We start from the raw sequence: 23886 nt of genomic DNA, 5'->3' as shown, positions 1-23886 counted from the left end.
AAAAATCAAGGGTTTATTCTGCCTTTCTCACATAAAATGCACAAGTAAACAACCAGCTTCTCTTTGTAGAAATATTCCAGCCAATAAATTAAGAAATGATTAGAAATGTCACCAAACAAACAAAACCTGAAATAGATAAATGCCTACATGTATGATCACACTGGACTTGGCAATAATTTCTAGCGTATGACAACAAAGGCACCAGCAACAAAAAAAGAAACACACTGGATTTCATGACCTTTTAAAAATCACAACAGAGTAAAAATACAATAGAATGGGAGAAAATATTTACAAATAACATATCTGATAAGAACAACATCCAGAATAAAGAACTCAACAATTAAAACAAAAAACTTGATTAAAAATGGGCAAAGATCTTGAATGCACATTTCTCCAAAGATACGCAAACAGCCAAAAAGCACATGAAAAGATGCTCAACCTCACTAATCATTTCAGAAATGCAAATTAAAACTATGGGAGATGCTACCTCACAACCATTAGGATGGCTACTATCAAAAAACCAGAAATAAGTGCTGGCAAGGATGCGGAGTAATCCATACCCCCACCACCAGGCTGATGGGAATGTAAAATTCTAACAGCCACTGGGGAAAAAACAGTATGGCAATTCCTCCAATTTAGAAACAGAATTACCTTATGATCCAGCAATTCTCCTTCCAGATACAGACCCCAAAATCGAAATCAGGGTCTGAGAGAGGTATCTGTCCACCCATGTTTACAGTAGCATTATTAACAGGTGATATGTGGAAGCAGGCTAAGTGTCCATCCACACGTGAATGGATTAGCAAAATGTGGTATATTCATACAACGAAATCGTGCTCAACCTTAGAAAGATATTCTGCAAAACACTACAAAATGGATGACTGTTGAGGACAAGTGAAATACTCAAGTCACAAAAAGAAAAATGCTGCACAATCCCATTTATAACGAGGAATCATTGTTAATGGGCACATAATTTGTTTTACAAGACAAAAAGAATTCTGGAGATGGATGGTAATAGTTGCACAATATGATGAATGTATTTAAACCATTGAATTGTACACTTAAAAACGGCTAAGATGGTTAAGTTTTATGTTACGTATATTTTACCACAATAAAAAAAGGGCAAGGGGATAAAGCTGCCTTTACACATCACTATAGAGTGTTCTTGGTGCTGAACTGTGCTGAGTTAATAAGGTTAAGCTTGGAACTGTTTTCCAGAATCCCTTTCCTTGTATGGCTCTGAATAAGATTTGGCCAAGAGGAATTTGCACAAGATGTTAGCAGGTAGAACCGAAATAGTAGCCATGACTCAACAAAGATTTCAGGATTCATATAATGACGAACAGTCACAAAGGTATGTGGAAGGCTTTAGGCTGTCCCCAGTCTCTTCCATTTCACATCCTGCTCTTGTGGTATCTTCCTGCTGATACTCCATTGGACTATCAGCAGTCCCAGGCTATCAAATCCAGTTAACTACACAGAGGCACGAGTTTACCTTATTATCCTTTCTGCAATCTCACCTCAGCAGCTGGATGTGCCTGTTTTCCAGGTTTCCGTAACCAGCTCTGACTTGTCCACCACACCAATCTTTCAGAAAGCCTGGTTAGCCACTCCTCTCATTCTCCATCACTCCCTTCTGGACCTTCATTTCTTCAGCAACTCCTACAATTGAGTAAAAGCCAATTCATTGATAAATGCCATTTATGTCACACACGTAGTGACTCCACTTCTGACTGAACCTTGTCTCATACATTCCTCAAGATCAAGAAAAATTGTAGGATGCAGAATGGCATGTATACTGCAATTTACATTTTTTTTTTTTCCTAAAAGAGGAGTAAATAAAACAATTATCTTTGCTTACTATGCAAAATCTCCAGAACAAAAAAACTGGTAACATTGGTTTCTGGAGGTGTCAAGACAGGAATGGAAGAGGGGTATCACTGTATACACTCTTTTGTACAAATGAATTATGAAATGTGATTCTGTTATCTATGTAAAAATAATTAGGTGCTGTAAGAAGACCTCTCAAGTAAAAATAATGATGTATCTTACACAACCCATCTTCATTTTAACCCAGCTAATAAGCCATTCACTTATTTGAAATTAAAATCAGTACTATTCATCAATCTCTCTCATCTTCATAATTTTAATTTCCTGAACTACTGGGTGAACCTATCTTAACATCACAGCTGACAAATGGAAAATAAAAAATAATATAAATGACAATTGGCTAAGGTTTATTCTGAAAATGCAAAGATGGCTCAACATCAGAAAATCTAGTCATGGAACAGATCACACTAACAGAACAAAGGGGAACATGATATGATTACTTCAACACAGTAAAAGGACTTCACAAAATTCAATACTAAACCATGACAAAACTCAAACTAGGAAGAAAACAGTCTTAATCTAATAAAGGGTAGCTAGCAAAAACCTGTAGCAAACAATTATATTTTGAAAGCATCTTAGAGTCAAGGTCAAGTATGCCAGTTCAGTCCAGCATAGGGGCTTACACCTATAATCCCTCTGGGAGGCCAAGGAAGGAGGATCATTTGAGGTCAGGAGTTTGAGACCAACCTGGGCAACACAGTAAGACTCCACATATATGTTTTAAAATTAGCCAGGTGTGGTGGTATATGCCTGTAGTCCCTGCTACTCAGGAGGATGAAGTGGGAGGATCCCTTGAGCCCCAAAATTTGCGGCTGCAATGAGCTACCATCATACCACTGCCCTCTAGCCTAGGTGAAGTGGGGAGACTGTCTCTTTAAAAAAAAAAGCTTACTTTTATACCTTCTTGAAATTATACTGGAGGTCATAGCCAATTTAAGAAGGCAGTATAGCAAAGTGGTTAAACACTCAGGCTTTGGTACCAGACTGGCTGGGTTCATATTCTGGTTAGTTTACTAAATGTAGGTTAATTACTTGTCTTTCACTTTGCTTAAAATACATAGTAGTTATCTACAACATGTGTTTGCTCACAAAATTAAATGTATTAAATCATGCAAAGCACTTAGAATACCCAGCAGAAAGTAAATATGGAACAAATGTTGGCAAGATAATAGAAAAAATTATCTTCTCAGTTTTAACTCATTAAAAAAATTTTTTTTGAGAGACAAGGTCTTGCTGTATTGCCCAGGCTGGTCTCAAAACTCCTGAGCTCAAGTGATCCTCCCACCTCAGCCTCACAAATTGCTGGGATTATAGGCATGAGAAATTGTGCCTGGTTGATAATGACTGGGTTTTTTTTTTTTGAGATGGAGTCTCGCTTCTTCACCCAGGCTGGAGTGCAATAGCGTCATCCAGGCTGGAGTACAACGGCGGGATCCTGGCTCACTGCAACCTCTGCCTCCTGGGTTAAAGCAATTCTTCTGCCTCAGCCTCCCCAGTAGGGGATTATAGGCATGTACCACTATGTCTGGCTAATGTTTGTATTTTTAGTAGAGACAGGGTTTCACCTTGTTGGCCGGGGTGATCTCAAACTCCTGACCTCAAGTGATCCACCCACCTCAGCCTCCCAAAGTGCTGGGATTACAGGCATGAGCACCGCACCCGGAAGACAACCGACTGTTTTAAAGCAAAATACTGATGTACTGTGATTGTAAAGACAAGAGGAGAGATGACAGTACACTCTCGTTTCTTACATTTTATGTGAAACCATTTAATTCCATTTAACCCTTTTTCCATTTGCCCCAAGATTACTTGCTGGCAGTACTTCCAGCTAGAGTTTACCCTGAGATAACTTTGCCACGAAATATCTCACCTTTATAATTAGTGTTGCACTGCTCTAGTACATTGATTCTGGAAACAAAAGACATCATTCTATTTATAGCATTCTGTTTTTAGCAGTGGTATTTCCATTTACAAAATATAGTAATTTTCAATCACTGAAAATGTCAAATCCTAGAATACATAGCAGTCTTATGAACGATGTTAGCATTGTTCTTGAACAATTGAAAACTGGCTGAAAATATGATGAATCCAATTTTTCTGAAATAGATGACTGATAATTCAGACAATTCTGATATTAGTTCTATTTAGAAATAACTTCAAGAACAGTTTTTACATTTCATTTTCACATTGGAAATCAGATTTGCTTCAGCCTCAAAGAGCATGTTTATGTAAAATTAAATGGGTGCTGGCAGAGAGTTGCACCTTTTCTTTTTTCCCCCAAGACGGAGTTTTGCTCTATTGCCAAGCCTGCAGTGCAGTGGTGTGATATGGGCTCACTGCAACCTCCTGCCTCCTGGGTTCAAGCAATTCTCCTGCCTCAGCCTCCCGAGTAGCTGGGACTACAGGCGCCCATCAACACGCCTGGTTAATTTTTGTATTTTTACTACAGATGCGGTTTCACCATATTGGCCAGGCTAGTCTCAAACTCCTGACCTTGTGGTCTGCCTGCCTCTGCCTCCCAAAGTGCTGGATTACAGGCACGAACCACCACACCCGGCCGTACATTTTATAAGAAAAGGGTTAATGGCAGACTACGATAAGTTACAGATATATCTTATAAATTCTACAGTAAACATTAAAAAAACCCACAAAAACAGCCAGGTGCAGTGGCTCAAGCCTGTAATCCCAGCACTTTGGGAGGCGGAGGCAGGTGGATCATGAGGTCAAGAGATCGAGACCATCCTGGTCAACATGGTGAAACCCCGTCTCTACTAAAAATACAAAAAAAAAATTAGCTGGGCATGGTGGCGCATGCCTGTAACCCAGCTACTCAGGAGGCTGAGGCAGAATTGCCTGAACCCAAGACGGGGAGGTTGTGATGAGCCGAGATCGCGCCATTGCACTCCAGCCTGGGTAACAAGAGCGAAACTCCGTCTCAAAAATTAAAAAAAAAAAAACAAAAAACTGGTGTTTAACTCAACCATTTTATAACTGTATTAAATATCAATGACCTAACATTCCACTTAAAAGGTACAGAGTATCAGACTGGACTAAAAAGCAAGACAGAGGCCAGGTGCGGTGGCTCACGCCTGTAATCCCAGCACTCTGGGAGGCCAAGGCAGGTGGACTACAAGCTCAGGAGTTCGAGACCAGCCTGGACAAAATAGTGAAACCCCCGTCTCTACTAAAAATACAAAAAATTAGCCGGGTGTTGGGGTGGACTCCTGTAATCCCAGTTACTTGGGAGGCTGAGGCAGGAGAATCGCTTGAATCCGGGAAGCAGAGGTTGCAGTGAGCCGAGATCCCACCATTGCACTCCAGCCTGGGCAAAAGCATGAGACTCTCTCCAAGAAAAAAAAAGCAAGACCCAACTATATGCTGTGTACAAATTACTACAATGACAAAAAGGTTAAAAGGAGTAACAAGATACCGACTATGCAAACACAAATTGTAAAAAAGCTGAAAGTCTACATTACTATCAGGCTAAATAGGCTTCAGAACAAAAAATATTATCAAGGATAAAGGAAGGCATGTCACAATTATAATGAGGATAACTCATCAAGAAGACATAAAAGTTTAAAGGTGAAGGCATCTACTAACAAAACCTCAAAATATGCAAAGTAAAAACAAAAATCTAGGCTGTAAGTTTCAATAAATTTGAAATGATTAAACTCATATAGGGTATATTCTTGGACTGTAACCAAGTTAAATAGAAAATTAAAACAAAAATGTGGAGAGTATTGAAACACTTGGTAATTAATATACTTCGAAATAGTCCAAAGTTAAAAATAAATAAGAAAATTAGAAAATACTTTGAATGACAATGAAAACATTAAATTACAAATGCAGGTAAACCAGAACTTAGAGATACAGCTTTAAACACTTACATTTGAAAAGAAAGTCTAAAAGCAATGATATGGGCTTCCATCTTAAAGCTAAGAACAGAAAAAATTAAACTAAAACTAGGCAGAAGTAATAAAAGGTAAAAAATAGAAAATAGAAAAACAATGTTGTAAAAAGATCTATACAATTGATAAACTTTCTACACATGGGCTGGAGGGAAAAAAGATCAACTGATTTCACCACATATCAACAGTATTAGAGTTCTTAACCATTGCCAAAGGAAAAAAAATTAAAATTATAAAGACTGGAAAAAAACATCAAACTGTCTTTATTCAGAGATTGTTACATTAGAAAATCTTATAAAATACACAAAAACACTCCTATAACTAATGAGCCCAGCAGTGAGAATAAACAAGAATCAAGTCTATCTTTATATATTATCAATACTTGAAAAATTAAAAGTACAATTGTTTTAAAACACACACACACACCAAATACTTAATGAAGCAAAATATCTGTAAAACCTGTAAGCTACAAAATGCTGCTGAGAGCCAGGAAACACTGAAGGTCTAAATAAATGAAAAGATACATCATTTATAAAGATTCAATATTGTTAAGATGTCAGTTCTTCCCAATTGTTCTATAGATTGACTGAAAGTCCCATAAAAATTCCACCAGGCTTCTTTTTTAAGCAAATTAATGAAATCTTAGGAGAACCAAAACAATTTTGAAAATGTAAAAAACCTGAAATGCGATTTAAAAAAAAAAAAGAAAAACATAACATTTTTATAGACTAGGAAAAAATAAATGTAGAAACTAGAGGAAATAAACCACTTGATTTCAAGACTTACTATATAGCTATGGTAATCAAAGCAGTGTGGTATTAAACATATTGATGAACGGAATAGAACACCTTCCTGAAACAGACCCGCATACATACAGTCAACTGATTTTCAACAAATGAGTAAAGGAAATGTCTTTTTAATAACCAGGGCTACAACTGGATATACATATGCAAAAAAAAAAAAAAAAAATCAAAATTTTTCTCACATATACACCAAAACTTATCTGAAGTGACTCACAGACCTAAATGTGAGAGCCAAAACTTTAAACCTTCTGGAAGAAAACATAGTAAAATAAAAATCTTTGTGCCTCTGAGTTAAGCAAAGTTTTCTCAGGGAGAACACAAGAAACATGAACCATAAATGAAAAACTAGACTTCATCAGAACTTAAAATTTCTGCTGTTTGAAATACACCACTAAAATGAAAAGGCAAGCAGCTGACTGGGAGAAAGTACTCGTAACACAAACATCTGAGAAAAGGACTTATATGTAGTATATTCTAGTAACTCTTCCAACTCAAAAATAGAAGAACAATTTGAAAATGGGCAAGAATTGAACAGTCACTTGACAAAAGATATATGAATGACCAATAAGCACATGAAAAAGTGCTCAACATCATCAGTTTTCAGAGAACTCCAAGTTTACTACAATGCGATACCACATTTCTACTAGAGTGGCTGTAACAAGTTGATGAGGATGTGGAGTAACTGTATTCTTATATCGCTGCTGGGAAATATAAAATGGTACCACCACTTTGTACATTGTTTGGCCATTTCTCCCACAGTTAAACATACTTACATTATAATCCAAGAGAAACAAAAACATATCCACAAAGACTTATGTACATCTAGTCACAGCAAATTTATCATGATCAAAAACTATATAGAACAAAAAAAAATTCATCAATGGGTAAATGGATAAACAATTTCTGGTTATGTCCAAAGGAATGCCGCTGAGCAATGAAAAGGACTGAATGATACACATTCATAAATCTCAGAACCATTATGCTAAAAGGTAAGAAAAAGTACTATGTGATAAATATGAAACTCTAGAGAAGTCTGAGTATACCTTTGAGAAAACTCTACAACTGGACACTTAATACAGGTGCATTTTATACATCAGTTATAGCCTGGTAAAGTTAGCAGCTTCTGCATATTAGAGGACATAAGATTTCTTCTCTTTAAAATAGGGACAGTAATATCTACATCACGTGATGAATAAGTGAGTTAGGATTAGTTCATATTAAACACTTAAGGCTTGTCTGGCATACAATAAAATAAATGTAGGATAACTGCACAACAGTCACTATGATGAGTGGTTCTCAACTAAGGGCAATTGTGTACCGTCCCCCAACCAGGGGAAACTGGGCAATGTCTGAAAACATTCCTGATTGTCATGATTGGACGGGTACTACTGGTACCTAGCCAACAGTGGCCAGAGATGATGCTAAACATTCTACAAGGCATAGAACAGCCTCTACACAAAGAATCTGACCCAAAATGTCAATACAGCAGAAGTTCAGAAACCCATTTATTAAAAAAAATAAAAATGACAGAACAATCCACAGATGTAAAGGAAATTTTCCAAGTGCACGTAATCAACACGGAATTCAAATCCAGAATGTGTGGGGGTGTGTCTGTTGGTGGCGGTGCAAAAGTAATTGCATTCTCAGGCCATTTTTAAATCATTATAACTAGGCGCAAACACATCTGTATTAATCAAAATAGGAACCATTACAATCAACATATTTTTGCCAAGAAATCAATTTGTTCATTCCTGTAGCATAAAAATCTGTGCTTCAGGATTCAATGAACTCTTGGAAAGCATTTTCTGCACCCTGCTGGTGTGGAAGCCTTTCATCCACAAAAAACCATCAAGATGCTTGAAGAAGTGATAGTTGGTTGGCGAGAAGTCAGGTTAATCTGGTAGAGGAGGCAAAACCTCATAGACCAATTCCTTCGGCTTCTGAAGCACTGGTTGTGCAACCTGCAGTCGGGCACTGTCATGGAGAACTGGGACCTGCCAGGTGCGGTGGCTCATGCCTGTAATCCCAGCACTTTGGCAGGCTCAGGTGGGTGGATCACTTGAGGTCAGGAGTTCGAGACCAGTCTGGCCAATATGGTGAAACCCTGTCTCTATTAAAAATACAAAAATTAGCCTGGGGTGGTGGCAGGTGCTTGTAATCCGATCTACTCGGGAGGGTGAAGTAGGAGAATTGCTTGAACCTGGGAGGTGGAGGTTGCAGTGAGCTGAAACTGAGCCACTGCACTCCAGCCCGGGCGATGTCTCTCAAAGAACCGGGCCCTTTCTGTGGACCAGTTGCCAGCTGCAGGTGTTGCAGGTTTCGGCAAACCTCACAGATCTGCTGAGTGTACTTCTCTTATGTAATGGTTTCACCGGGATTCAGAAAGCTGTACTGATCAGACCAGCAGCACATCACCAATGAGTGACCATCACCTTTCTCTGGGGTGCAAGTTTGGCTTTGGGAACCGCTTTGGAGCTTCTCAGCCCAACCACTGAGCGGGTCATCACTGGCTGTCATATAAAAGCTACTTTTTGTTGCATGTCACGATCTGAGAAATGGTTTGTTGCTGTTTCTCACCTTTCCAATTTTCTTCAAATGCCAGAGAATGGTCGGCTTTGATTTCTTAGGCAACTTCCTGTGTAGTTCTAAGAGGATCACAGCCTCGATGACTGCACTATCAACTTCCAAAGGCTCGCCCTTGTGTTCCTCATATTCAAGGCTCTCATCTCCTGTGCAAAACTTCTTGAATCACCACTGCCCTGTAATGCTCATTACCAGTTTCCGGGCCAAATGCGCTGCTGTTTCCAGTTGTCTCTGCTGCTTTATGACCCATTTTGAACGCAAATAAGAAAATCGCTTGAAGTTGCTTTTTGTCTAATATCATTTCCATAGTCTAAAATAAATATAAACAGCAAGTAATAAGTCATTAGCAAAAAAAAAAGTGAGAAACGCGCATTAATGTATAACAGAACCGTATTTAAGAAGGTATTCCAGTATCAAATGACAAATTTCAATGATGCAAAAACCGAAATTACTTTTGCACCAGCCTGATATATCCTACAAATCAAAAAGAAAAAAACATGACTAATAGGAAAAAGGAAGAATAAGACTATGACCAAAAAACAAAAACATCCTTATCCTGCAAAGAATGCAAAGTGAACACAAGACAGAGTTTTAATACCAATAAAGTGACAAAAAATAAAAACTCTGACAGTATTAAGTGTTGGTGATGGCACAGAAGAACAAGAATCTGTATTACACACAACAGAGAAAAGGTGATTATGGCCAATATGTACACATGCATGAATGCACCTATACATTTTTATGCATATATCAGAGTAACAAATAATGATTAAACATAGTGGTTACTCCAGGGATACCTTAAATTACTGTTCCTCTTTTTGAAAGCTTTTAAATGGCTCCCGTTCACTGAACACTTATGTATCCAGTAAAGCACATAACATAGGTGCTTCATATACTTCATATTTTTTAGTTCTTAAATATGTTGCAGATATTAATAGTCCTCTTTTTTCAGATATGTAAAATTGAGTTTCAGTGTAAACTGAATCTCTAAGAGATTAAGTCATTTTCTCAAGGTTCAGAACAGTAAGTGGCAGAGCCAGGATTCAGGCTAAGAAGGTCTTTCTACTCCGATGCCTAACCCTGACTATGCCAGAGTGATACAATATTATGACCTATGCCCTGATATTTAACAAAATTAAAGCATTCTTGGGAATATTTCTAGTTTTCATACAAATATCCTTAATCAAGATCATTCTGGAATGGGCAGAAGATAAAAAGAATGGAATGGCAAAATGCAGAGAAAGCAAGGCAAGTGAAAGCTACAAACGTAGATAAACGTAGACATGGGCTGGGAGAGGTGGCTCGTGCCTGTAATCCCAACACTTTGGGAGGTTGACGGGGGGTATCACCTGAGGCCAGGCATTGGAGACCATCCTGACCAACATGGTAAAATCCTGTCTCTACTATACAAAATAGTATTAACTGGGTGTGGTGGCGGGTGCCTGTAATCTCAGCTACTCAGGAGAATCGATTAAACCTGGGAGGTGGAGAAGCAGGAGAATCGATTGAACCTGGGAGGCAGAGAAGCAGGAGAATCGATTGAAATTGGGAGGCAGAGAAGCAGGAGAATCGATTGAACCTGGGAGGCAGAGAAGCAGGAGAATCGATTGAACCTGGGAGGCGGAGAAGCAGGAGAATCGATTGAAATTGGGAGGCAGAGAAGCAGGAGAATCGATTGAACGTGGGAGGCGGAGAAGCAGGAGAATCGATTGAAATTGGGAGGCAGAGAAGCAGGAGAATCGATTGAACCTGGGAGGCGGAGGTTTCGGTGAGCCGAGATGGTGCCACTGCACTCCTGCTGGGCAATAAGAGAAACTCCATCTCAAAAAAAAAAGATGATAATTGTACACATGAAATTATGTATATAATTTTAGTAGTTCACAAATTCCCTGGGAGTCCCATCTACAGTCCCTTCTTCAGATTACAGGTTGAGAACGGCTACTTTAGGGGCTAAATATTTAAGTGACCATTCAAATTTCTTTGACCAGAGTTGAGCTATCAACTAGTGCATAAGTGTTTCATACAGACTGCCCATGTTCAGAAATCTTTGTTCGCCTTGGTAAAATTTACTGTCATTCTTACTGTAATGAGCTCTTTGCTCTAGAAGGTACTAAGATTGGTAGACATATGACACTGGTAGAATTAGTTTAACTGAACATCTTCTGTGTAAAGGTTACCTCTGAGAGAACAAGGAACATCACACTACAAAAAAAGGTTGGCTCCTTTTTGTATCTATAGACAATTACTGGCTTAAGTTATATTCTACTTCATACACACATTTGCAAAAATGCATCACAGGGTTTGACATCTTCAGCTGTCACAGATGTCACACAACAGAGACATTAATCCATTAGTCTATTTTTTTTTTAACGTGTGTGTCTTTTTATATCTCCTCCTTTCTCATTTCAGTTGTTGGTTCATGTTTTTCCTATTCTCTAGTCCCACTCATAATTCTTTCATTCTGCCATTTTTATCCTTTAAGTAGATGTAAGGTAGGATTATTCTGATACACAGATTTCATGTTTTCCAGTAAACTAGCTAATCCTTTCCGTCAACAAATACATCTAAACTGGTTACTTTCTCAATCTATCCTTGTTTCTCAATTCTTTTAATATGAATCTTTTGATTGTGACAGATACGCTGCCTGACCAAACTTTAGTCAAGCCTAGGCTTATCTGTGCAACAGCCGTAAAATCTAGTTTTAACAAGAACCTCCCCAGTCCTTGTTCTTCATCCTCCACCAGTTTGATCACGTCTTCAGCAACAATTATGTTAAGTTGCTTTAGCCAGAATCTCCCTGATCCATCCTCTTAATTTTCCACCCTCTGATTGCCCTACCCCCTTATAGCTCTTTGGCTATAAATTCTCACTTGCCCATGCTGTGTTCAGAGTTGAGCTCAATCTATTTCCCCAACTACAAAATCCCATTACAGTGGTCCCCATACTCAAAGATCCTGAATAAAGTCTGACTTACTATACTTGAAGAGTATCATCAAATAATTTTTTTTTTTCAACAATAAAAGGGAGGCACTGTCTATACTATATACTTGGTTTGGAGGCATGCTCCATCCAGCATATTGCCTCATTTATTTCACAAACATTTGGCTACTACAGACAGTGCTCGACTTACGACCACGGTCGGGCCCGCGGAACGGTCGTAACACGATTTTGGTCGTTAGTTGAGTAGGCTACATGTACAGTTGAAATGGTGCACGCAGTGATGGTAGTGCTGCCAGAAGCTGGTCCGCACTGTCCTACGCCCAGCTGGGCAACGTTTGCGCTGCCAGACGCGGAGCAGTCGTGGCTAGCGATTGTGGTCGTAAAGTCGAATGGTCGTAAATTGCATAGGTCGTAAGTCGATCAATGCCTCTGTTATGCAGGCAAAAGAACTAGTGAACACTTGCAGGAGGCTTCAAAAATTAGAGAAATGATGTAAAATCTCATTTATCTTAGTGATAAAGCATATCAACCATAAACTTATCTAGCATGTTTAAAAAGTTATATTTTCAACAAGCATACATGTGGGGAGAGATTAGAACATAAAATGACTCCTTACCATATAAATTTCGCTTTTTTTTGAAATGGAGTATCACTTTGTTGCCTAGGCTGAAGTGCAGTGGCATGATCTCGGCTTACTGCAACCTCCGCCTCCCAGGTTCAAGCGATTATCCTGCCTCAGCCTCCCGAGTAGCTGGGATTACAGGCACGTGCCACTACGCCCAGCTAATTTTTGTATTTTTAGTAGAGATGAGGTTTCACCATGTTGGTCAGGGTGGTCTCGAACTCCTGACCTCAGGTGCTCTGCTCGCCTCAGCCTCCCAAAGTGCTGGGATTACAGGTGTGAGCCACCTCGCCAAAATTGGCAATCAATACTGTCTCCTCAGACGTTAAAGAACACCGTCTAACTCTAAGCACACAGATTTACAGTATTCAACCCCTTAATTTCTCTAAATACCTTCCAGATTTAGTCTTCTTTCCATAATTGAGAACTATTTGTCATAAAGATGGTCTGTACGCCCCAACTTAACTTTATTACTTAGCACAGTACGTGGCATAAAATCCAATGTCCAATCAACAAAGCAGATCCTCAGCTTCTCAACTCTCGCAAGAGCGAGCATGCATTTCCTTAAATCCCTGCCCTCACAATACCTAGCGCAATTCACACGTAACACAAACTCGGTGACTCCCAGGGACTGGCTTAGAAGAAAGTTTCTGGGAGTTTTGAGATTTCAGAAACTTTCTCCTAAGGCAGTTCCTGGGAGCCGCTGAATCATGAGTCACTTCATTTCCATTACTTTTTTTTTTGAGGCAGCCCTAACTCCACAGATGTATGCCATTATCAGGTACACCTGACGTTTATACGGAACTGTTTTCACGACATTTTGATCTTCTTAATAGCCTTCCAACAGGTACTCAAGGTTCTTAGAATACCAATTCCTTACAATGGCCTAGTGATCTAGTTGGTCCCAGCTGATTTCCCCCCCTCACTTAAAATGTTCTGGACATATCTGGCGTCTGACTGATCCTTCAATACCCTAAGTTTATCCATCCTCGGGCCCTATTTCCCTCCAACTAGCATGCCCCCTCTCACGTCCTAACAGGCCAGGCTCAAACAACGCCTCCTACGGCTGCCCCGGCCGGGAGTCCTCTGCCTCCCCCAGCACTCCACTGTATTCAAAGCATAGAACTTCCCCACCACCCCAAATTCTCCCTGCCTTCTTTCCAAGTGACTTATCTCCTCTAGACTGTGAACTTCTTGAAAACACGGACCGTATCTGCTTCTAAATGCATCCCCACTGCCTAGAACCGTGTCTGGCACAGAGCAAGCCGGCGACCACCGCTGGGCTGCGGCTTTGACGCCCCAGGCGGATTCGCCGCAACTCTGAGAACGTACTCCCAGCATCAGCCTCCTTTCCCCCGAGAAAGCCTTCGTCGGGAGTGCTGGCCGCTCACGCTGCCGAGTCACAGGTGAGGTTCAGGATTCTCCGCCGCGGTGGACCGCCAGCAGACCGCGAAGCAGGTGAACATCCTCCCGCGGAACCTAAGCTGCCAAGGGCCGGGGAGGGGAACCGAAGCCGGCGTCGGCGGCCTCCAGAACCTGTCAAGAGTCTTTTAGGCGTCGGTCAAGGAAGTGCGCCCGCCATTCCACAGAGCAGGGAGAGGGAGCTGAAAACTGGTCACCGCAAACCGGCTTCCAAAAAACCAACTGGAAAACTCACCGGAAAGCGTAGGCTGCCCACACGCCCCAAAGGACCCAAGCAGGAGAGACGCATCCTCGTAAGCAGACCGGCGTGCGCGCGCCGAATTTGCGCAACCGCAGTAGAAGCCGCGTGCTCTTAAACCGGCCGCGCAACCGCAGTGGAGGCCTCCTGTGCCCGGGGCGGGGCACGGAACTGGGCGGAGCTAGGCCCCCTCGCACGCTGACGCGACTGGTCGCGGCGGAAGGGTGTAGGTGCGCAGGCGCGGAGGTGGTACGGGGGCAGGGAGGCGGGGCCGCGCAGGCGCTGTGAGAGGCGGTAGCGGCGGCGGCGGCGGCGGTGGCAGCGGCAGCGGTGAAGGGGTTCCGGGAAGATGGTGCTGATCAAGGAATTGTGAGTGGGTCTGTGGGCGCCAGCTAGGCCGTGGGACTGCAGTGACGGCAGATATGTTGATGGAGAAGTAGCAGGCTCTCCCTAAATCGCAGTCAGCCCTGTGTCAGCCCCTCCTTGCGTGCGCCCCCTCCCTCCGACACGCGCCCCTGGCCCCCTTGAAGCCCCTCCCTGATCGCACCCCTTGGCCCTCCGGGCACTGCCGTGGTAACGCGGCCTCCCACTTCTCCGCGACGAAGGCGGCTGGGTCCCGGCCCGAGCGCGTGGCTCGGGAAGGCGCGGCCGGGAGTTTCCGCTGGGACCCGCCTTCTCCCCAACCCCCCACCCCCAGCCTGGGTCTGGGCCCACCCCCGGGTCCGCCGGTGGGAAGGAGCCGCAGTCCAAGGGTGGGGAGACACGTTGGGTCTGACTGTGATTTGTCGTCTGGGGTGGAGTCCGCTGGTAACCAGCGGGAGATGGGCTTGCCGATTGCAGACAGCCCTGGTGTCAGGACTCGGGGTGGGACGTTGGCGCCCTGAAGTTCGTGCTGGAGCCGGGAATCGAAAGCCTGCGCTCAGCTGGGCAGCTCCGTGGACTTGACGGGAGAGCCTTTTCTTTTCTTGGTTTCCGCATGTTTTAAGATGAGGTGACACCCCGGGCCCCACCTACTTTCTTAGAAGTTAACACGTGGTCTGTCAAATGGAGGGATTTCGAGGTGCATCCGAGGATCCGAGTGATTTTGTTGAAAAGTCACTGCTTTTCCCACTGGCAAGGACTGTGAACATTACGGAAATTTGCTTGGCTTTGAATGTGTTCATCTGTCACAGCCGGTTCGTGTCGTCAGCATCCTTTGAGCAGCTAGGGATGTCGAATACGGCCCGTTCGTTGTTTTTCACATTTTTCATTTTAGAATCTTAGAAATGTTTTTGACTTACTTTAGCTTTCTTCAGACACATTATTTTTAGTGTTCTTAAACCTTCTTTAAAAAGTCACTGATGTCATTTCTCTGCTTAATACGTCCCAAAGACTTCCTCTCTCATCCAGAATAAAAAGTCAGTACCTCTGCAACATCCTACAAGGCTTTTCACTTTTTCCCGCCCTGATTTCATTTACCACCTTTCCTTCCCCTGCCCATTCCAGCTTCACAAGCTTCCTTGCTGTTCCTCCACTACTCTACATTAAGTTCAGTTCAAGGCCTTTCCACCTGATTTTGTTCCCTTTGCTCGAAGGGCTCTAACTCACCTCCTTCCAGGTCTTTGCTCAGATGTCGCCTTCTCAGGGAATTCGTTTCCGAAGACCTAATTGCTGTTCCCACTATTTGGTGTTTGCCTTCCCTGCTTGATCGGTCTCCGTATCACCATCCAACTTGCAATGCAATTTTTTATTAATCTGTTTTTCTCTTACTAGTTGTATTCTCTTTCTACATGTAAGGGCCATGAATTTGTTTTGTTCACTGTCATATCCCCAGTTTTTAGAATAGTTCTTCGCATGTAATAGGTGCTCAGTAAATATTTGTTAACGAATTGATGAAAAATGCTAACTTTGGTCCATGACAGAGATGTTGAGAAGAGACGTATTTTGCCTTTTGTTGATAGAGTGAAAATTCGAATTGGGTTTATATAAAACCTTTCTTTCAAGTCGTTTATACGGTGTATCAAACAAGTGTTAATTACTCTGACTTCTATGTGATGTAGGTAGATGGGTGGCAGACACTAAAACAAACGGAGAAAGTAAGAAAGAAGCAACTTGACTTGGCCCACGTTGCAGAGCAAGTGAATTGCAGAACTGATTTTAAACAGGTCTAGTCATTTTTTTTTCATTGGAGTATTTCCTCCCTCCAAAAATGTTACAGACACATAAAGTGTTCAGTAGATCAGTTTGACAGTTATGTGAGTAGTATGAAGCTAACTCTTGGAAAGCAGTTCCCACTGGGAATTTGCACACTATGCTTTTTGCAAATATTTGCTTTCATTATAAAATTTAAACGTACCCAGATAATGAATGTTGACAACATGTGCCCAAAGTCTAATTATTTTTCCCAAAGAGTTATAAATTAAATTTATTTATTTATTTATTTGAGACTGAGTCTTATTCTGTTGCCCAGGCTGGAGTGCAGTGGCACCATCTCGGCTCACTGCGACTACCACCTCCTGGGTTCAATCGATTCTCCTGCCTCAGCCTCCCAAGTAGCTGGGATTGCAGGCATATGCCACCACGCCCCACTAATTTTTTATTTTTGGTACAGGTGGAGTTTCATCATGTTGCTCAGGCTGGTCTTGAACTCTTGAACCCAGGTGATCCACCTGCCTTGGTTACAGTGCTGTGGTTACAGGTGTGAGCCACCACGCCCAGACATAAATTTCTTGATGTTCACTCAAGGTTTTTTTTCTCCCTCTTAGACTTTTTGAACGTAGGTGCTATTTGATAAATAATGTCAGTATCTAGCACAGAATCTAATCCTAGCATGCTGTATTCAGTGTTGTTCAATGAAAAATTGAGACTTACTTGTAAGTCAGCTTTCTAAAACTTGTTTGTTAGAAGCGATGAATAGCTCATTCCTGTGTGAAGGTATCGGTAACTGAAATATTTTGGTGAATGTTTGTTGTTTTACAAAATTCTGTTTATTTATTATTTATTTTTGAAACAGTCTCACTCTGTTGCCCTGGCTGGAGTGCAGTGGCAGCATCTCGGCTCACTGCAACCTCCACCTCCTGGGTTCAAGTGATTCTCCTGCCTCAGCCTCCTGAGTAGCTGGGACTACAGGCACATGCCACCATGCCTTGCTAAATGTTTTGTACTTTTAGCAGAGACAGGGTTTCACCATGTTGGTCAGGCTGGTCTTGAACTGCTTACCTCAGGTGATCCACCTGCCTCAGCCTCCCAAAGTGCTAGGATTACAGGCATGAGCCACCACGCCTGGCCCTCTATTTTTTTAAATAAGAATTAAAATGTTAGAAATGACTTTCGGGGTGGGCTGTTTTCTTTCAAGTTATTATTTAAGCAGTAGACAGAGTTACCACCAATGTAGAGTCCTGGTTTTAAAGAACTTGTTACTGATTCCATTTGGAAGATTATTTTTGTGAGAATTTTTAGACATTTGAACATTTTCAATTGGCACTGAAAGTTGAATACTGCTTTTAGAATAATAACAGAAAATCAAAGCTTGTATGTTCCTTTTCGCTTTTACTTGTTAAGCAAATCTTGAAGTTACTTGACTCATTGTTCAGAATGTGTTAATCAGTCACTTTCATTTTGTGAAAGAAATTTCCTTGAAAATGTTATTGAATAAAAATAGGGATCTTCCTATTAGCGTAAAATTACTCAGCAGTGATTCTTTGGTTTTGTGAAACTTCAGGGAAGACTAACTCTTCCCTCTCTATCCCTTCCTTCCATTCCCTCTGCAGTCCATCATCTTTCTTGCCTAGCCTCCCAAAAGATAGCTTTTCCCGCTTCTCCTGCTTGTCAGTGTTTTTAACTACCTGCAGATGACTTCCAGTCAGCTGTAGTTGTCACTTACCTCTTAGAACAATGTTCTGGGATTCCTTATTGCCTAATGAATTTAATGGATTTCTTACTATAGTATTATAGATCCTGATCTTGAAATTATGCTCCCAACCTATGTCATTCTGGTCTCCTCTCCCCCACTTTATGCCCTGGGACAGAGCAAGTTAGTGTGTACTGAGAAGAGAACTAAAATGATTTGGAATTTTTAGGTACTGAAGGACTTACTGAGACGGAGTCTTACTCTGTTGCCCAGGCTGGAGCACAGTGGTGCTCCGCCTCCGGGCTTCAAGTGATTCTCCTGCCTCACCCTCCAGAGTAGATGGGATTACAGGTGTGTGCCACCACACCCAGCTAATTTTCTTATTTTTAGTAGAGGTGGGGTTTCACTGTGTTGGCCAGGCTGGTCTTGAACCCACCCCTGACCTCGTGATCCGCCCACTTCAGCCTCCCAAAGTGCTGGGATTACAAGCGTGAGCCACCCTGCCGGCAAGAAGTTTATTCTTGACGGAGAGTAGAAATTAGTGACCACTGTGGCTTTTGAGAGTTCATTGTTTTTGGATCACCATTATCAGAAAGACAAAGAGTGGTGGTAATTTGGTAGTCAAAGGGAAGGAGTAACAGACGTGTGTTGTGCATGTTGGAGATTGAGGTGATGTGAACATTCAGACAGAGATGTTTGAGGAGAGTAGGGAGAAAGGAGTAGGTGGAAAGTATAGCCGGAATGCAAACTGGATATAGTCGGGGTTGCATTACTCATCTTCATGCTTAGGTATAAGAAAGACTATTAACAAAGAATGTCTAGACCGAAAAGATTGTCACTAATACAATAAGCTAAATGACTCTTACTGTAAGAAAAAATAAAAAAAACTACAGCTGAAGAGAAATTAAAATGAGGAAAACTATTGAAAATTTTCTATAAAATGACAGGTAAGATTAGGAAAATATGAGAAGGATGATACACCCCTCCCCCCACTCCAAAGAAGAAGTTGCTGTCTTGGAACCAACTGTAATTATGAGACAGTTAGTATACATGGATGGTCTTGGTTTTCAGAATTTATGGTGGAAATAAACTAAGGAATCTCCTTATCAAGTCTAGAGATAAAATGCAACATTTTGATAAAATAATATACCATGATATTGTTTTTGGCCTTTAAGACTGCTTGCAATGGAGCTATAATGACATCTTTTTGGTATATACAATGATAAACTCTTGAACAGGATCAAACACATATTGTCTGGATGCTAGAAGGAATTATTATAAAGTTCAAGGTAATTTCCATAGTAAAATTTTTTTCTTGTTATTTCTACACGGCTCCTTATTTTTATCTTAGTAAACTTGAGGAGTCATTGAATAGTGAGAGAACAGTTTCTGGAAGCATTTATTCATGAGATTGAAGAAGTATTCTGTGAGAACCATCATAAAAACAAAATGCACAGCATATAGGTGGAGAGTGAAGCCATACTAAAAATTTTGTCAGGGCAACCTGACCTGACAATCTACAAATACTACATTCCGTACCCTGCAGTTTTCAATGTTGAGTTTTCTCTTTTTTCTTCACTCTCAAGAATCTCTGACAATCTACAAATACTACATTCCGTACCCTGCAGTTTTCAATGTTGAGTTTTCTCTTTTTTCTTTACTCTCAAGAATCTCTGCAGCTGCTCTTTGGGGTCCTGGGAACCCTAAATGCAAATGAACATTGGGATCCAGAAATGATAGTTTTAGTTCCCCAATTAGGGTGTAGGCATTGCAGAGACCCTCTTCCATGACACCGTTTGATTTTTTAATTTAAGAGACCTGTTTCTGTTATCACTGGATTTAAGGTAAAACCTCTTTAGAGATCTGTGTTTAAAGCTGTTTCATATGTAATGTATATATTTTTTCTTTTGTCTTTTTAGCCGTGTGGTTTTGCCATGTTCTGTTCAGGAGGTAAGTTTTTCTTGCTTCTACATGATTTTATTGATGTATGTACCGTACTTGATATGTTATTCTAAGTTCATATTTTTGTACTATTGATTTACCTTTTCGTTCCACCTGATGTGACAAAATGAATTATGATAATGAATTGCAAATGAATTTTTTGTTACACTGGCTTGTTCTGGAAGAGTCTAAAGAATGTAGTTTAACCTCCTGTCTAGTGCAGGAATCTTTCTACAACATCCCAGAGAAGTGAGACTCCAGTCTCAGCTTAGGTAGTTTAAGGTTAAGTGACTTGCTACTTAGAGAAGCAGCCTGCTTTACTGTTGGACGTTTTAAACATTTGCCTTTCACCCGAAATCTGCTTTTCCTATAGTGCTTGGCTCTTGTTGACAGCTTATCCCATTTGAGCAATGGGAAATAAACCTGTTCTGTCTTGAAGTGGTAATCCTTCAGGTTTTCTGATGGCAACTCTCCCCTCCAGCCAACCACCTCCCACAGAACCCCTTTATTTCATCTTAGACAGTCCTAAGGTTAAACATTCCTGGCACATTCATTTGGCCTAATACAGCATGATCTGTAGACTTCCTCACCAGCTGGTCCCATTACTGTATGTGTTGTAATTGTTGATCTTCACTGCAAACAGTATTCCAGACATGGTATGACCAGCACCTAACTGTAAGAGCTTATTGTCTTCCTCAGTCTGCACATGATACAGAACGTGCATGTCCTGGAGTTATAGCCATGTGTAGTATGGCCAAGAATGAGGATAAGAGCAGAAATAGCTTCTGAGAAATCAAGATATGTATAGCAAAACCCCTAAAACCCTCTAGGCTCTTTTGTAACTTGCACACAGTTCCCATTTGCTCAGTTTTCTGGTTTTCCTAGAGCTGACAGTAGATTAGAGGCAGTGACTTGGAAGTGGGACAAAACAAACTGATAACCTAAGAAGTGACAGCTGACAGAAGACAGACAGAAATGCAGGAAGTTAAAGAGAGTAGCTGTCTGGCACTGGTTAATGTAGACTTGAACACAGCTGTATATATCTCAGGAGGATTCACTGTATTAAAACACTCCAGAGAAGCCAGGCACCCCTGTTATCTATTTGCACAATTGATTGTTTGAACTTGAATGTGGAAATTGACATTTGTTTCTGTTAGATTTTTTCTTTTGGTTTCAGCTGGTTGAATTAGCTTGTCAGAATCTTTTTGAGTCTTTGTATTGTCACTGAAAATACTCTTCTTGGCTTTCTGTTAAACTCACTTTTTTTCTTTTTTCTTTTTCTTTTTTTTTTTTTTTTTTTTTGAGATGGAGTCTTGCTTTGTTGCCCAGGCTGGAGTGCAGTGGCTTGATCTCAGCTTGCTGCAACCTCTGCCTCCTGGATTCTAGCAGCAATTCCTACCTTAGCCTCCTGAGTAGCTGGATTACAGGCACCCACCACCATACCTGGTTGATTTTTGTATATTTAGTAGAGACAGGGTTTCACCATATTGGTCAGGCTGGTCTTGAACTCCTGACCTCAGGTGATCCGCCCATCCCGGCCTCCCAAAGCCCTGGAAATGAAAGAAAGCCTAAGTAGCATGCCACAAAGTGTCAGTCCATTAACATTTTTTTGGATAGAGTTCTTTTCAATTTTTGTTACTGTGTGTTCCTGACCAAAATGAAATTTATCTTTTAGCTTAGACTCATTTTAGTCCTGTTTTAGAATATGATAGTGTTTAAAAGTATATATTGAAGGTATTTAAGGATTGTGGCATTATTAGAGTAACCCCAGTATTGTGTCATGGAAGGCTGAAAGAAGGAATACAGTCCCCTCTGCAGGCCCTACAGAAATTGGAGCATTTAAGACATATGTTTCGTTTCGACTTCCCAAACACTTCTAAATTGAGTAAGAATGTGCGTGTGGGTGTGTTTTTACATTTAATTAATGGACAAAATAGCGTGATGTCTCCATGTGATTTATAGATATGAATGTTTACTGCGCTTACAACTACCTGCTGTTTCGGTCCCTCACCTAGAATGTTAGTTTTGAAATGACAAGTTCTTAGAGGTAGATTTTTGTAGCTTTTCTTCGGAAATATGCTTATCAAGAAGAAATACAGTTCTTCAAGCTGTTTTCATTAGAAGAAACCATTTTAGCCAAATTTGAAGAGATGGGAGATAGTGCCATGGTTGGGTCACTGGAACAAATTAGAACTCAAGAACTTTTTCCAACATTTGTTGGAACCAATGACTCCAGACTGGCATAGAAAATGCAGCTGACTTAACAGGTATTGATGCCTCTGAGGTTTCTGGTTCACTTTAAATGAATTAGAAACTACTCTCAGCAGTTTCCTGCCTTTTATAGTAATATGTGTCTATTTATATTACTTTAGAAACAGTTTCCGTTTATTCTGTTTACTTGAGGACTCACAATGAACATTTTTGATCTTGGGCCCCCAGTACTGTTTCTGGTTAGCTGAGGAAGGACCAAATTTGGTGTATCACAAATAAGTCATAAGGAGAAAATGGCCCAGAAGTCTACTAAGATTTGGACTGTCTGTTACGTTTCTTTGGATCTCCAGGCTTTTGTTATTACAGTTTATATCCCCTCCCCTTTATCATTAAGAACAATATGCTGGTTACTCAGCTTCAGTTGGCAAAGTGCCAGTTATATTTCTGCCATACCTTTCTTGAAATTTTGTGAAGTTAAATGACATATAATAGAGGTGAAAATGCTTTGGAAAGTACAAATGTATATCGTTCAAAAGTTGAACCAAGTGTCGAGACATTTTCATGATACATGGATAGTGTAAAGGCACCAAAGTATTTGTACCTGGGAATTTTTTTGAGTAATGAAAGTTCTATAAAATATAGTTTTTTTAAACTCTATGATAATATGCTGTTTGTCTTCCTAAACATTCAAAGTTGTCATTTGAGTTGTGTTTTCATGTTGAACACAGTTGTGCTGAATGGTTTGGATATGCTTTTCTGTATCTTCTATATTAAGATTTTATCATACAAAATTCTGCAGTTACTACTGTCTTACTGAGTTTCTGCATTCTTTGAAATTTCAGTATCAGGTTGGGCAGCTTTACTCTGTTGCAGAAGCCAGTAAGAATGAGACTGGTGGTGGAGAAGGAATAGAAGTCTTAAAGAATGAACCTTATGAGAAGGATGGAGAAAAGGGACAGTATACACACAAAATTTATCACCTGAAGAGGTAGGTGGTGTTCACATTCGATGGATTTTAACTACCTGGCTTCCTTATGAAACGTGTAACTAGCTAATTTAACTAGTAGGTGTGAAGTACATTTTTAATTTCAGTGTGACATGTTGCACTTTAATTTTTTGAGAGAACCTCCTCCTTTATTTATTTGTAAATTAGAAAAGTATTGTATCTGCTTATAACAAAAATTCAAATAAAAACTTCGTCCCCTCTTCTAGCTATCAGATATTTGTAACACAGTGAGAAGCCCTAGAAGCAGTTTAGAATTTATCCTTCTAGATCATTTTCTGTCTATATTAAAAGGAATTTTTAAAACAAACATAAATATCCATGTACTACTTGTATCAATTTTAGCTTTCTGTAGCAAACGGACCATATGTATGGTTTTGCCATCTGCTTTATTCCTCATGAATATTTTCCATATTATTATTATTTAATATCTGTGATTTATTTTGAAGCTGAGTAAAATTTCTTATGGACATAATAGTATAGTTTACTTAACCTA

The 23886-nt window shown here is 40.5% G+C and overlaps 1 protein-coding gene and 1 long non-coding RNA gene across 2 annotated transcripts in view; one reads left to right on the top strand and one right to left on the bottom strand.

Annotated features, from left to right (window-relative positions):
• LOC120361069 (uncharacterized) overlaps nucleotides 1–14532 on the bottom strand; it is an 81252-nt gene extending 66720 nt beyond the window's left edge. The window contains exons 1-2 of the long non-coding RNA XR_012515387.1: nucleotides 14404–14532; nucleotides 1521–1662 (exon numbers count right to left, since the gene is read on the bottom strand). This is a non-coding gene — a long non-coding RNA (uncharacterized LOC120361069). The remainder of the gene's footprint in view (nucleotides 1–1520; nucleotides 1663–14403) is intronic.
• A 149-nt stretch (nucleotides 14533–14681) lies between these two features.
• The window catches only part of PITPNB (phosphatidylinositol transfer protein beta), a 67859-nt gene continuing 58654 nt past the window's right edge, over nucleotides 14682–23886 (top strand). Inside the window, exons 1-3 of the mRNA XM_003938481.3 lie at nucleotides 14682–14775; nucleotides 20155–20185; nucleotides 23230–23375. Of these exons, the coding sequence (XP_003938530.1) occupies nucleotides 14756–14775; nucleotides 20155–20185; nucleotides 23230–23375 (197 nt within the window). The 5' untranslated portion in view covers nucleotides 14682–14755. The remainder of the gene's footprint in view (nucleotides 14776–20154; nucleotides 20186–23229; nucleotides 23376–23886) is intronic.

Source organism: Saimiri boliviensis, chromosome 21 (genome assembly GCF_048565385.1).
Source record: "Saimiri boliviensis isolate mSaiBol1 chromosome 21, mSaiBol1.pri, whole genome shotgun sequence".
In the NCBI taxonomy this organism is placed as follows: Eukaryota; Metazoa; Chordata; class Mammalia; order Primates; family Cebidae; genus Saimiri; species Saimiri boliviensis.
This window is presented reverse-complemented; position numbering and strand designations above follow the sequence as displayed.